We start from the raw sequence: 14,167 nt of genomic DNA, 5'->3' as shown, positions 1-14,167 counted from the left end.
AGTGGCTAAGGGGATCAGGGGGGGGGAAGAGGAGGTACGGGATCATGATGGTGATCATTATGGCGGTTAGGCTGGAATGGGACCGTTCATGTTTCTAAGCCTGAAAACAGAGGAGAAGAAGCTGTTCCTGAGTTTGGTGGTGCACTGACAAGCTTCTTCAGACTTTTGGCACCAGAGATACAGCAAGGAAGCAGGCCCTTCGGTCCACTAAGTCCAGTGATCACCTGGTGCACTCGCACTATCCTACATATTGAGGGAGTGCGGCGTAGGTTTACAAGGTTAATTCCCGGGATGGCGGGACTGTCATATGCTGAGAGAATGAAGCAGCTGAGCTTGTACACTCTGGAGTTTAGAAGGATGAGAGGGAATCTCATTGAAACATATGAGATTGTTAAGGGCTTGGACGCACTAGAGGCAGGAAACATGTTCCCGATGTTGGGGGAGTCCAGAACCAGGGGCCACACACACACAGTTTAAGAATAAGAAGTAAGCCATTTAGAACGGAGACGAGGAAACACTTTTTCTCACAGAGAGTGGTGAGCCTGTGGAATTCTCTGCCTCAGAGGGAGGTGGAGGCAGGTTCTCTGGATGCTTTCAAGAGAGAGCTAGATATGGCTCTTAAAAATAGCAGAGTCAGGGGATATGGGGAGAAGGCAGGAACGGGGTACTGACTGAGGATGATCAGCCATGATCACATTGAATGGTGGTGTTGGCCCGAAGGGCCAAATGGCCTACTCCTGCACCTATTGTCTATACACGTGGGATAATTTTGCAACTTACCAAAGGCAACTAACCTACAAACATGCATGCCTTTGGAGTGTGGGAGGAAACTGGAGCACCCGGAGAAAACCCCACGCGGGTCACGGGGAGAACGTGCAAACTCCGTACGTACAGCACCTATTGTCAGGATCGAACCCAGGTCTCTGCCGCTGTAAGGCAGCAACTCTACCACTGCGTCACTGTGCCACCCCTTCTGCCCGATGGAAGCAGGGAGGAGGAGGGACGACCTGGGTGGGAAAGGTCTTTAATTATATTTGGCTGCTTTCCCGGGGCAGCGTGAAGAGCAGATGGAGTCAATGGGAGGGAGGTTGGTCTGTGTGATGGACCGGGCTGCAAACACAGCTCTCTGTAATTCCTTGCCGCACGTCATAAGCAAGCAAATCATTCACCAGGTATCCCTAATCACCTCTAAAAATAGAGAGTTAATAACAAGGATGAGTCTGAAGTCTCAGCAAGGCCTTAAGGATGGCAGATCTCTACTTCAAAGGTGATTAGGTTCTGAGTGGGTCACAGTTCAAGGATAAGAGGGAAATCTTTTTGCCATAGAGGGAGTGAAAAACATTTTTCACACAGACTGAGTGGGTGAACTTCATGAAGGACTGGATAGACTCTGTACTCACAGAAGGTAGTTGAGGATTTCTTTGGCTATATTTATAGAGGGTGTTAGATGTGGACCCTAGATGTGGAAGAAAGGGATCAGGGGGTATGGAGACAAGGGGCAGCTTAAGGACAGGGGGATACTCCTTTAAAACCGAGATGAGAAGAACTTTTTAATTGTCATTTGTCAGTGTAAAGTACAGAGACTATATTTAACGAAATGGCATTTACAACGATCATTGGAGAGATAGGTACGGGATACTGAGTTGGATGATCAGCCATGATCATATTGAATGGCGGTGCAGGCTCGAAGGGCCTAATGGCCTACTCCTGCACCTATTTTCTATCTTTCTATGAGTGGAGAAATTCTCATCTCCTTCTTGAATGCCCTGGGATTCAGACTCAGCTGTTAAAGCTAGGTTTTCACGAAAACAATCACCAAACTGCTTAGGCAGACAAAAATGCTGGAGAAACTCAGCGGGTGAGGAGCGAAGGAAATAGGCAATGTTTCGGGTCGAAACCCTTCTTCAGACATGTTCACCCGAAACGTTGTCCATTTCCTTCGCTCCATAGATGCTGCCTCGCCCGCTGAGTTTTGTCTACCTTCCATTTTCCAGCATCTGCAGTTCCTTCATAAAACATCAAACCACTTAGAATGTTTTGTCTGAGTTGTTATTGTGATTAGATTTAGGCCTTTCTTACAACACCTAATTATTTATATTCCCTTGATACCTGCAAAGGAGCACTTGATTACGTGGGCAAGGGGAGGTCAGACATCACGAGATAGACACAAAGTGCAGGAGCAACTCAGCAGATCAGGTAGCATTGGCGTGGTGGGTGGCACAGGGGCGCAGCGGTAGAGTTGCTGCTTTACAGCACCGGAGACCCGGGTTCAATCCCGTCTACGAGTGCTTGCCTGCACTGAGTTTTGTATCTTCTCCCCTTGACAGTGTGGGTTTTCTGCGGGTGCTCCGGTTTCCTCACACACTCCAAAGATATACAGGTTTGAAGGTTAATTGGTATATTGTACATTGTCCCTAGTTGTGTAGGATACCAACTGATTCCTGGTGGCCGATGGGAAAGGGGGAGTCAGCGAGATTGTACACCCATTAGTAGGTGTGCAGCAGGCAGATAGCCAGTTAGCTTTCATTGCAAAAGGATTTGAGTATAGGAGCCGAGGGTTCACTGCAGACAGGATGGTCCTGGGAGATGTAGTTTTGGTCTCAAATCTGAGAAGGACATTATGCCATAGAGGGATGTGCAGGACTTTCACCAGACTGATTCCTGGGATGTCAGGACTTTCATATGAAGAAAGACTGGATAGACTTGGTTTATACTCTCTAGAATTTAGAAGATTGAGAGGGGATCTTATAGAAACTTACAAAATTCTTAAGCGGTTGGACAGGCTAGATGCAGGAAGATTGTTCCCGATGTTGGGGAAGTCCAGAACAAGGGGCCACACACAGTTTAAGGATAAGGGGGAAATATTTTAGGACTGAGATGAGAAAAACATTTTTTACACAGAGAGTGGTGAATCTCTGGAATTCTCTGCCACAGAAGGTAGTTGAGGCCACAGTTCATTGGCTATATTTAAGAGGGAGTTAGATGTGGCCCTTGTGGCTAAAGGGATCAGGGGGTATGGAGAGAAAGCAGGTAGAGGATACCGAGTTGGATGATCAGCCATGATGATATTGAATGGCGGTGCAGGCTCGAAGGGCCGAATGACCTACTCCTGCACCTATTTTCTATGTTTCTATGTCTATGTTTCTCTGCTGGAGAAACTCAGCGGGTGCAGCAGCATCCATGGAGCGAAGGAAATAGGCAACGTGTGCGGGGACCGCTGGTCGGCGTGGACACGGGGGGCCGAAGGGCTTGTTTCTGCGCTGTCTCTCTAAAATAAACTAAACTAATGACTGGAGAAAAAGGATGGGTGTTGTTTTGGATCGGGACCCTACATCAGGCTGAAAGTAGAGGGCGAGGGTGAGGACCTGATGAATCGACTCACTGAACCTGGACAAAGGTCCCACACCCACACACCTGCTGGATTATACACTGTGGGATTATGATGCCGTCATATTGAAGGAAGAGGTGATCTATGTCCACAGAAGGACACAAAGTGCTGGGGTGACTCAGTGCATCAGGCAGCATCTCTGGAGAACATGGATAGGTGGCGTTTAGGGCCGGGACCCTTCTTCTTTCAACTCCATCTACACCTCACGCTGCCTCGGCAAGGCCACCGAATAATCAAGGACGATTCGCATCCCGGCCACTCCCTCTTCCCTTTTCACTGTGACTCAGAATGTTCAAATTCCACAACTGACACTGCATCTCTGAACGAAACGAAACAAAACACGAAGGGCAATTTTGAAGTGTCCAATTAACCCATAAACCAACGTTTGTTTGGGATGTGGGAAGAAACCGGAGAGCCAGGAGGAAACCCACGTGGTCAAAGAAAGATGGTTACAAGGTTGATTCCCGGGATGGCGGGATGGTCATATGCTGAGAGAATGGAACGGCTGGGCTTGTACACTCTGGAGTTTAGAAGGATGAGAGGGTATCTCATTGAAACATATAAGATTGTTAAGGGCTTGGACACGCTAGAGGCAGGAAACACGTTGCCGATGTTGGGGAGTCCAGAACCAGGGGCCACACACAGTTTAAGAATAAGGGGTAAGCCATTTAGAACGGAGACGAGGAAACACTTTTTCTCACAGAGAGTGGTGAGTCTGTGGAATTCTCTGCCTCAGGTGGAGGCCGGTTCTCTGGATGCTTTCAAGAGAGACCTAGATAGATAGATAGCCTTTTATTGTCATTCAGACCGAAGTCTTAACGAAATTGCAAGAGAGACCTAGATAGGGCTCTTAAAGATAGCGGAGTCAGGAGATATGGGGAGAAGGCAGGAACGGGGTACTGATTGTGGATGATCAGCCATGATCACATTGAATGGCGGTGCTGGCTCGAAGGGCCGAATGGCCTCCTCCTGCACCTGTTGTCTATTGTATAAAGAACGTACAAACTCCACGTGCACAGACAGCAACCGTGGTCAGGATGGAACCCGGGTCTCTGGAGCTGTGAGGCAGCAACTCTACCAGCCGTGTCGCCTTGGACAAGTTGAGATTATGGTCGTACACGCAAGTACGGTGATGTACAGGCACAACGGAGACCCTGCATGGGACAGATACATAGACAACACACAAACACCCACAGATCCAAGGAACCGCAGATGCAGGTTCACAAAGCAAGACACAAAGCGCTGGAGTAACTGACGGGGTCTGCAGAACATGGTTAGGCGACGTTCTGGGTCGAGACCCATCTGCAGACAAAAACATACACTGCACAAACATTCTGCAAGACAGTAAAAGAGAAAAGGGCGATGCGATGGTGCAAACACAACGACTGCAAAAAAAACCTGCTGCAATAAACAAGCGATCGAGGCAAAGAAAAATACTGCAAAAACAAGACGTTGGTGCAGAGAAACGGTCTGCAAAAACAAGACATTGGTGCGATTAACACAATCAGACCGAGGACTTAATTGCCACTGAGATCCAAAAAAATCAACACTCCTCCAATTTTCATTGTTGTTTGTTGATTTCTTTGACAATTTTCACCTAAAGCTCGGCACGGTGGCGCAATGGTTGAGTTGCTGCCTAGCGGCGTCAGTGACCCGGGTTCGATCCTGACCATGGGTGCTCTCTGTGTGGAGTTTGTACGTTCCCCCACTGGGTTTTCTCACACTCCAAAGACGTGCAGGTTCGTAGGCTCATTTGGTTCTGTAAATTGTTCCTAGTGTGTAGGTGTAAAGTACAGACACTGGTGACTTGGTTTGGCAACTTGAGCCCCCAGGAGCGGAAAAGGCTGCAGAAAGTTGTAACCATCATCGGCTCTGACCTCCCCACCATCGAGGGGACCTATCGCAGTCGCTGCCTCAAAAAGGCTGGCAGTGTCATCAAGGACCCACACCATCCTGGCCACACACTCATCTCTCAGCTTCCATCAGGCAGAAGGTACAGGAGCCTGAAATCTGTTACATCCAGGTTCAGGAACACTTCTTCCCCCCAGCCATCAAGCTATTAAACTTGCCACCAAACAGACTCTAAACTGTAAATAGAAATAGAAATTAGGGCAGGCGTATCAAGCCCTTCGAGCCTGCACGCCATTCAATATGATCATGGCTGCCACTCAGTATCCCGTACCTGCCTTCTCTCCATACCCCCTGATCCCCTTCAGCTTCAACTACCCTCAGGCAGAACGGGTACAGGAGCCTGAAATCTGTGTTACACGCTCTCTGTGTGAAAAAAGTTCTTCAGGATTTCCCCTTATCCAGCTTGTGACCCCCTTGTCCTGGACTTCCCCAACATCGGGAACAATCTTCCTGCATCTAGCCTGTCCAACCCCTTAAGAATTTTGTAGTTTCTATAAGATCCCCTCTCAATCTTCTAAATTCTAGAGAGTATAAACCAAGTCCATCCAGTCTTTCTTCATAAGACAGTCCTGACATCCCAGGAATCAGTCTGGTGAACCGTCTCTGCACTCCCTCTATAACAACCTATTGCACTTTATCTGCTTATTTATGTGTATATATACAAGGTCTATGCTATATAGACACACTGAACTGTTCTGTATTTTTTCTTACAATATTGTGTTGTGCTGCAGCAAGCAAGAATTTCATTGTCCTATCTGGGACACATGACAATAAACTCTCTTGATGACTTGACTGTTTCTGTGCTGTATCTCCAAAGTACAGTAACTAAAACAATTAATTGTAAGTAATTGGATAGCAGGCAAACAAAAGCTTTTCACTATACCTCCGTACACATGACAGTAATAGACACTTCCTGAGAGCAGCTGCAACACTGGTTTTAACACTTCACTAAAAAAAAAACACCTCTAACAGTACACCCTATTCTCAATAACCCATTATATTGCATCTTCGAGTTTTAGAAATAGACTCAAAACACAGAGTTGAACAGCGAGAATGCTACCAAGTAGGCCCCAGAAGTCGCCATTACATGGTCACTGGATTATCGGAAAGATGTTGTCAAGCCGCAAGGCAGATAAAAATGCTGGAGAAACTCAGCGGGTGAGGCAGCATCTATGGAGCGAAGGAATAGGTGACGTTTCGGGTCGAGACCCTTCTTCAGACTTGTCAGGCTGGAAAGTGAGCAGAAGATTTACGAGGATGTTGCCAGGACTCGAGGGGCCTGAGCAATAGGGAGAGGTTGAGCAGCCTGGGACTCTATTCCTTGGAGCGCAGGAGGATGAGGGGTGATCTTACGGAGGTGTATAAAACCATGAGAGGAATAGATCGGGTAAATGCACAGAGCGTTTTGCCCAGAGTAGAGTAATTCAGAACCAGAGGACATGGGGTTAAAAAGTGAGTGGTGAAAGATTTAATAGGAACCAGAGGGGTAACGTTATTTACACTTGGGGCGGTGGGTGTATGGAACGAGCTGCCAGAAGAGGTAGTTTTCAGAAGGTACTAATCACAATGTTTAAGAAACATCTAGGTACCTCGATAGGACAGGTTTAGAGGGATATGGGCCAACCGCGGGGATGTGGGACTAGAGTAGATGGGGCATGTTTGTCGTGTGGGCAATTGGGCCTGTTTCCATGCTGTACGGCCTCCGACTCGTTCGAGGCTAACACATTATACGGATGGAGGGAGGACGACATTGTTGAAGTTACTGCTCTTTAAACCAAAGCATTGTGATTTATTGTTACAGAGTGTGATGTAGGCTTGGTCCTCATTGCCAGCGGCGGTGGTGGAGGCAAATACCTTCAGGGCATTTAAGAAACTATTAGATGGGCATGGGAGAGCAGGAAATGAAGGGATATCGATCACGTGCAGGCAGAGGGGGTAAGTTCAAATAGGCATCATGTTCAACACAAACACAATGGGTCGAAGGGGCCTGTGCTATGCGCTGAAGACCTACTGTACTGATTAGAAAGGATCAGCATGAAGACGGGCCCCATCAGCCCACAATCCATTACCCGTTCAAACTAGTTCTATGTTATTTGATTTGATTGATTTGATTTGATTTAATTTATTGTCATTGTCTTCAATGAAGAGACAACAAAATTCTTTTTCCCTTACAGTCATACAAAAAATAAAAAAATACAAAACACAGAGGTCTACAATACAAACATCCCCACAGCAGCACCAAAGTTCCCCACTGTGAGGGAAAGAACCAAAGTCCAGTCAACCTCCTCGCCGATGTTCCCCAATGTTCACCCGTGGTCGGGGCCTTCCGAGCACCCCGTAGTCGCCGCTACGGCTGGCCCAATGTTCAGGCCCTCTCATAGAAACATAGAAATTAGGTGCAGGAGTAGGCCATTTGGCCCTTCGAGCCTGCACCGCCATCTCTCGCCAGCCAACTTCCACCGGAGTCCACAGCTCCCGATGTCCACAGGCCACGCTGGGCGGAGATTCGCACTGGCGACCCCCGGCAAAGGGTCCCAGGTCTCCGCGATGCTAACGTCAGCGCCACCCGTGTTATCCCACTTTCTCCAACACTTCCATACACACTCATACATAACCATATAACAATTACAGCACGGAAACATGCCATCTCAGCCCTTCAAGTCCGTGCCGAACACTTATTTGCCCCTAGTCCCATCTACCTGCACTCAGACCATAACCCTCCATTCCTTTCCCGTCCATATACCTATCCAATTTATTTTTTAAATGATAAAATCGAACCTGCCTCCACCACTTCCACTGGAAGCTCATTCCATACAGCTACCACTCTCTGAGTAAAGAAGTTCCCCCTCATGTTTCCCCTAAACTTCCGTCCGTTAATTCTCCATTCATGTATAATAAAACATTAATGATAAAACACCATTGATCAAGCATGTGAACCAACAAAATACCAGATCAAAGGGAGGCTACAGATCTTTGGCTGTTGAGTAGAGCAACTACTCGTGGATAAAAACTGCTTTTATGTCTGGCTGTGGCAGCTTTGACAGTCCGGAGTCGCCTTCCAGAGGGAAGTGATTCAAAGAGCTTGTGGCCAGGGTGAGAGGGGTCAGAGATGATCTTGCCCGCTCGCTTCCTGGTCCTTGCAGTGTACAGTTCATCAATGGAGGGAAGGTTGCAGCCAATAACCTTCTCTGTCCCTTAATTCTCAAGTCATGTCTGAATCTTCCCTACTCTCAATGCGAAAAGCTCGGGACGATTCACAGAGGATCAACGAACCCACATACCCGCACGGGCAAGTCCTTGGGATGTGGACGGAAGCCGGGGCACCCAGAGGGAACCCACACGGTCACTGGTAGAACGTGCAAACTGCACGCTGACAGCACCCGCCGTCAGGATGGAACCAGTGCCGGCAGCGGCTCGACCAGCTGCGTCACCGCACCACAAACTGTTTATGGATCGGTCGATTCCTTTCTCCAAGGCAACAAAGGCAAATTAACCACACTCTTCCAACTCCGTATTATTTTGTAGGATCACGTTGCACACAAATTAATTATCGCAGCGTCATGCAAAACAACATTCAGATTTCATCAAAAACAACCCCCGACAAAACAGACGGGAATCTTTCGCAAAATCGTCACGGATAGGTCTATCAATGCTATTTGAGGTTCAAGAAGGAACTGCAGATGCTGGAAAACCGAAGGTAGACAAAAATGCTGGAGAAACTCAGCGGGTGCGGCAGCATCTATGGAGCGAAGGAAATAGGCAACGTTTCGTCCCGAAACGTTGCCCATTTCCTTCGCTCCATAGATGCTGCTGCACACGCTGAGTTTCTCCAGCAATTTTTGTCTACCTTCAATATTATTTGATCACCAGTGGACAGGAAGGAACTGCAGATGCCGCTTTAAATTGCTGGAGTCACCTACCCTAGTTGCTCAACGCTTTAACTCCCCCTCTCCCATTCCCACACTGTCCTGGGCCTCCTCCACGGCCAGAGTGAGGCCCAGCGCAAATTGGAGCAGCACATCATATTTTGCTTGGGCAGCTTACACCCCAGCGGTATGAACATTAACCTCCCTAACTTTGTAGCCCTTCCTTTCCCTCTCTCTCCATCCCCTCCCCCATTTCCCTCTCTCTCCATCCCCTCTCTCTCCATCCCCTCCCCCTTATTTTTCACACAGAGAGTGGTGAATCTCTGGAATTCTCTGCCAAAAAATGTAGTTGAGGCCAGTTCATTGGCTATATTTAAGAGGGAGTTAGCTGTGGCCCTTGTGGCTAAAGGGATCAGGGGGCATGGAGAGAAAGCAGGTACAGGATACTGAGTTGGATGATCAGCCATGATCATATTGAATGGCGGTGCAGGCTCGAAGGGCCGAATGGCCTACTCCTGCACCTATTTTCTTTGTAACTGCGCATTGAGGGGACGAGACCCAATGGGTCCCACTTGGTCTAGGCTTTCTTGAATTCTTGAATGGCCTAACTGCTCCTACAACTTATAAAAAATTCAATTCTTAGAGAAGAGGGGGAGAGGGAGAGGGGAGAGGGGAGAGGGGGAGAAGGAGAAGAGGGAGAGGGGGAGAGAGAGGGGGAGGGGGGGGGGGGAGAGAGAGTGGAGGGGCGGGAGGGGGAGAGGGGGAGAGAGGGGAGGGGGGGGGGGGGAGGAGAGGGGGGGGGAGAAGAGGGGGGGGGGGGGAGGAGAAGAAGAGGGGAAGGGGGGAGAAGGAGAGGGGGGGGGGAGAGAGGGAGAAGAGGGGGGAGGGGGAGAAGAGGGAGGGGAGGAGGGGGAGGGGGAAGAGGGAGAGAGGAGAGAGAGGGGGAGGGGGGAGAAGAGGGGGAGGGGGGGAGAAGAGGGTTAGGGGGGGAGAAGAGGGAGATTGGGGAGGGGGGGAGGGGAGTGGGGGGGGGAGGGGGGAGAAGAGGGGAGGGGGAGGAGAGGGGAGGGAGGGGGAGAAGAGGGGAGGGGGGGAGAAGAGGGGAGGGGGGCCAAATGTGTGGAGAGGGGAGGGGGAGAGAGAGAGGGGAGGGGGAGAGGGTGAAGGGGGGAGGGAGAGAAGGGGGGGGGGAGGGGAGAGAGGGAGAGGGGAGGGGGGGGAGAGATAAGTTTTTTTTGGCCTCCCATCCCAGCTATGTGAGGGAGGTTTATGTAAAATGGAATTATGTTGGGTCTGGGGGTTTTTGTGTGTAAGGTAGGGCTGCAGAAACGGGATTGCGTTGGGACCTCTTGGGGGCCAATGGACAATTAAATTGACTCTTGACTCTTGAGAGGGGAGAGAGAGGAGAGAGGAGAGAGGAGAGAGAGGGGGAGAGAGGAGAGAGGGGGGAGAGGAGAGAGGGGGGAGAGGAGAGAGGGGGGGGGGGAGAGGGGAGAAGGGGGAGGGGGGAGAGGGGGGAGAGGGGGAGAGGGGGAGAGGGGGGGAAGAGAAGAGAGGAGAGGGGGAGGAAAGAGGAGAGGGGGGGAGAAGAGGAGAGGGGGAGAAGAGGAGAGGGGGGAGAAGAGGAGAGGGGGAGAGAGAGGGGAGGGGGAGAAGAGGGGGGGAGGGGAGAGATAAGTTTTTTTGGCTTCCATCACAGCAATGTGATGGATGTTTATGTAAAATGTAAATTATGTTCGTGTCTGGGGTCTATTTGTTTGTAATGTATGGCTGCAGAAACGGCATTTCGTTTGGACCTGAAGGGGTCCAAATGACAATTAAATTGACTCTCTTGACTCTCTCTTGACTCTCGAGAGGGGAGAGGGAGAGAGAGAGGGGAGAGGGGGGAGAGGGGAGAGGGGGAGAAGAGGAGAGGGGGAGAAGAGGGAGAGGGGGAGAAGAGGAGAGGGGGGAGAAGAGGAGAGGGGGAGAAGAGGGAGGAGGGAGAGGAGGGGGAGAGAGGGGGGAGAAGAGGAGAGGGGGAGAAGAGGAGAGGGGGAGAAGAGGAGAGGGGGGAGAGAGAGGGGAGGAGGGAGAAGAGGGGAGGGGGAGAGATAAGTTTTTTTTGGCCTTCCATCGCAGCAATGTGATGGATGTTTATGTAAAATGTAAATTATGTTGTGTCTGGGGTCTATTTGTTTGTAATGTATGGCTGCACAAACGGCATTTCGTTTGGACCTCTAGGGGTCCAAATGACAATTAAATTGACTCTTGACTCTCTTGACGGGAGAGGGAGAGAGGGAGAGAGGGGGGAGAGGAGAGAGGGGAGAGGGGGGGAGAGGGGAGGGGGAGAAGAGGAGAGGGGAGGGAGGAGAGGAGAGAGGGGAGGGAGAGGGGGAGAGAGGGGGGAGAGAGGGGGAGAGAGGGGGAGAGGAGGGGGAGAGGAGGGAGGAGGGGGAGAGGGGGGAGAGGGGGAGAGGGGGAGAGGGGGAGAGGAGGGAGAGGGGGAGAGGGGGAGAAGAGGAGAGGGGGGAGTAGAGGAGAGGGGAGAGGAGGAAACGAGGGTGGGAGGGGGAGAAGAGGGGAGGGAGAGAAGGAGAGAGGAGAAGAGGAGAGGGGGAGAGGGGGAAAGAAGAGGGAGGGGAGGGGGGAGAAGAGGGGAGGGGGGAGAAGAGGGGGGAGAGAGGGGAGGGGGAGAGAGGGGAGGGGGGAGGGATGGGGGGAGGGGGAGAGAGGGGAGGGGGGGGGAAGAGGGGAGGGAGAACGAGAAGAGGGGAGGGAGAGGGGGAGAAGGAGAAGAGGAGGTGAGGGGGGGAGAGGGGGGGAGAGGAGAGAGAGAAGAGGGAGGAAGAGGGGGAGAGAGGGGGAGAGAGGGAGGTAAAGCGACAAGTGTGAACCTGAACTGCTCCCATTTAAAAAAAAGCAAATGTCAGCAACTTGAGCTTGCCCCCCTGCTCCGCAACCTAACTTGTAGCCTGACGCCACGCCCACTCCGTGACAGACGTCCGGCCCCTCCAATCAGCTGCGCCGCCGATGACGTCGCGGGGAGCGGCCGCCCAATGGGATGGGGGAGTGTGGTGTGGGCGGGACCTCCGACCGCCGCCATCAAGTTTGGTTGTCGCTCTCCCCCGCCCCTCACATAATAATAATAGACGGAAAAAATATATAGAGAGGTTTTCCCTCCTTCATCGCCGAGGGGGGAGAGGGCGGACGGGAGGGGGAAGCGGGTTGAACCGACCTGTGAGCGGCGGGCGGGCGGACAGAGCCGCCGCCATCAGCTCGCCATCGTCTCCTCCTCCTCCTCCCTCTGTCGACGCCGGGTGGCCACTGCGCATGTCCAATCTCTCCCTCCCCTCCCCCCCCCTTCCCAACCCCCAGCCCGCGCATGCGCCCCAGCCCCCACTAGTTGACCAAAGACCATCTAGACAAGAGATGCAACACTTGTCCCTTTACCTCCCCCCTTCTATGTTTCTATATCCACGAGTCTGAAAACTAATAGCCAGGTTCAGGAATAACTGCTTCCCCACTGCCATCACAAACAACAACAAATAAGCTCTGAACTACAATAGACTATTATTATTGTTGTTATAGAAACATAGACATAGAAATTAGGTGCAGGAGTAGGCCATTCGGCCCTTCGAGCCTGCACCGCCATTCAATATGATCATGGCTGATCATCCAACTCAGTATCCCGTACCTGCCTTCTCTCCATACCCCTGATCCCCTTAGCCACAAGGGCCACATCTAACTCCCTCTTAAATATATACACAATGAATTGTGGCTCAACTACCCTCTGTGGCAGAGAGTTCCAGAGATTCACCACTCTCTGTGTGAAAAAAGTTTTCTCATCTCGGTTTTAAAGGATTTCCCCTTTATCCTTAAGCTGTGACCCTTGTCTGGACTTCCCCAACATCGGGAACAATCTTCCTGCATCTAGCCTGTCCAACCCCTTAAGAATTTTGTAAGTTTCTATAAGATCCCCTCTCAATCTTCTAAATTCTAGAGAGTATAAACCAAGTCTATCCAGTCTTTCTTCATAAGACAGTCCTGACATCCCAGGAATCAGTCTGGGTGAACCGTCTCTGCACTCCCTCTATGGCAATAATGTCCTTCCTCAGATTTGGAGACCAAAACTGTACGCAATACTCCAGGGTGTGGTCTCACCAAGACCCTGCTTCCATCTGGAGGAGACCAAGAGACAAAGGGTTACCAAACTTCTGAATTTACTGGTCTGGGGGTGGAACTCTCTCCAAGACAAGTTCAAGTTCAAGAGAGTTTATTGTCATGTGTCGAAGGTACACAAAAAAGCTGGAGAAACTCAGCGGGTGCAGCAGCATCTATGGAGCGAAGGAAATAGGCAACGTTTCGGGACGAAACGTTGCCTATTTCCTTCGCTCCATAGATGCTGCCGCACCCGCTGAGTTTCTCCAGCATTTTTGTCTACCTTCGGTTTTCCAGCATCTGCAGTTCCTTCTTGAACATCAAATAATATTGATAGACCTTCCCGTTACGATTTTGCGAAAGATTCCCGTCTGTTTTCTCGGGGGTTGTTTTTGATGAAATCTGAATGTTGTTTTGCATGACGCTGCGATAAAAGCTGAAGAAGGGTTTCGACCCGAAACGTTGCCCATTTCCTTCGCTCCATAGTTTCTCCAGCTTTTTTGTGTACCTTCGACACATGACAATAAACTCTCTTGAACTTGTCTTGGAGAGAGTTCCACCCACAGACCAGTGAATTCAGAAGTTTGGTAACCTTCGATTCTCGAGCATCTGCAGTTCCTTCTTAAACATTATTGTCATGTGTCCCCTGATAGGACAATGAAATTCTGTGTGCTGTGTGGCCTCTACTCCTGCACCTATTTTCTATTCAGATTCAATTTTAATTGTCATTGTCAGTGTACAGTACAGAGACAACGAAATGCATTTAGCATCTCCCTTGAAGAGCGACATAGCAAACGATTTGAAATAAATAATAATAAGTGTCGGGGGGGGGGGGTGGTGATTGGCAGTCACCACAGGCTGG

General features: G+C 50.3%; 1 protein-coding gene across 1 annotated transcript in view; it reads right to left on the bottom strand.

Moving 5' to 3' along the window:
- pi4kb (phosphatidylinositol 4-kinase, catalytic, beta) overlaps positions 1-12,480 on the bottom strand; it is a 68,524-nt gene extending 56,044 nt beyond the window's left edge. The window contains exon 1 of the mRNA XM_055665474.1: positions 12,383-12,480. Within this exon, the coding sequence (XP_055521449.1) occupies positions 12,383-12,479 (97 nt within the window). The 5' untranslated portion in view covers position 12,480. The remainder of the gene's footprint in view (positions 1-12,382) is intronic.
- Positions 12,481-14,167: the final 1,687 nt, after the last annotated feature.

The sequence above is a fragment of the Leucoraja erinacea genome, unplaced genomic scaffold, assembly GCF_028641065.1.
Source record: "Leucoraja erinacea ecotype New England unplaced genomic scaffold, Leri_hhj_1 Leri_126S, whole genome shotgun sequence".
Lineage (NCBI taxonomy): Eukaryota > Metazoa > Chordata > Chondrichthyes > Rajiformes > Rajidae > Leucoraja > Leucoraja erinaceus.
This window is presented reverse-complemented; position numbering and strand designations above follow the sequence as displayed.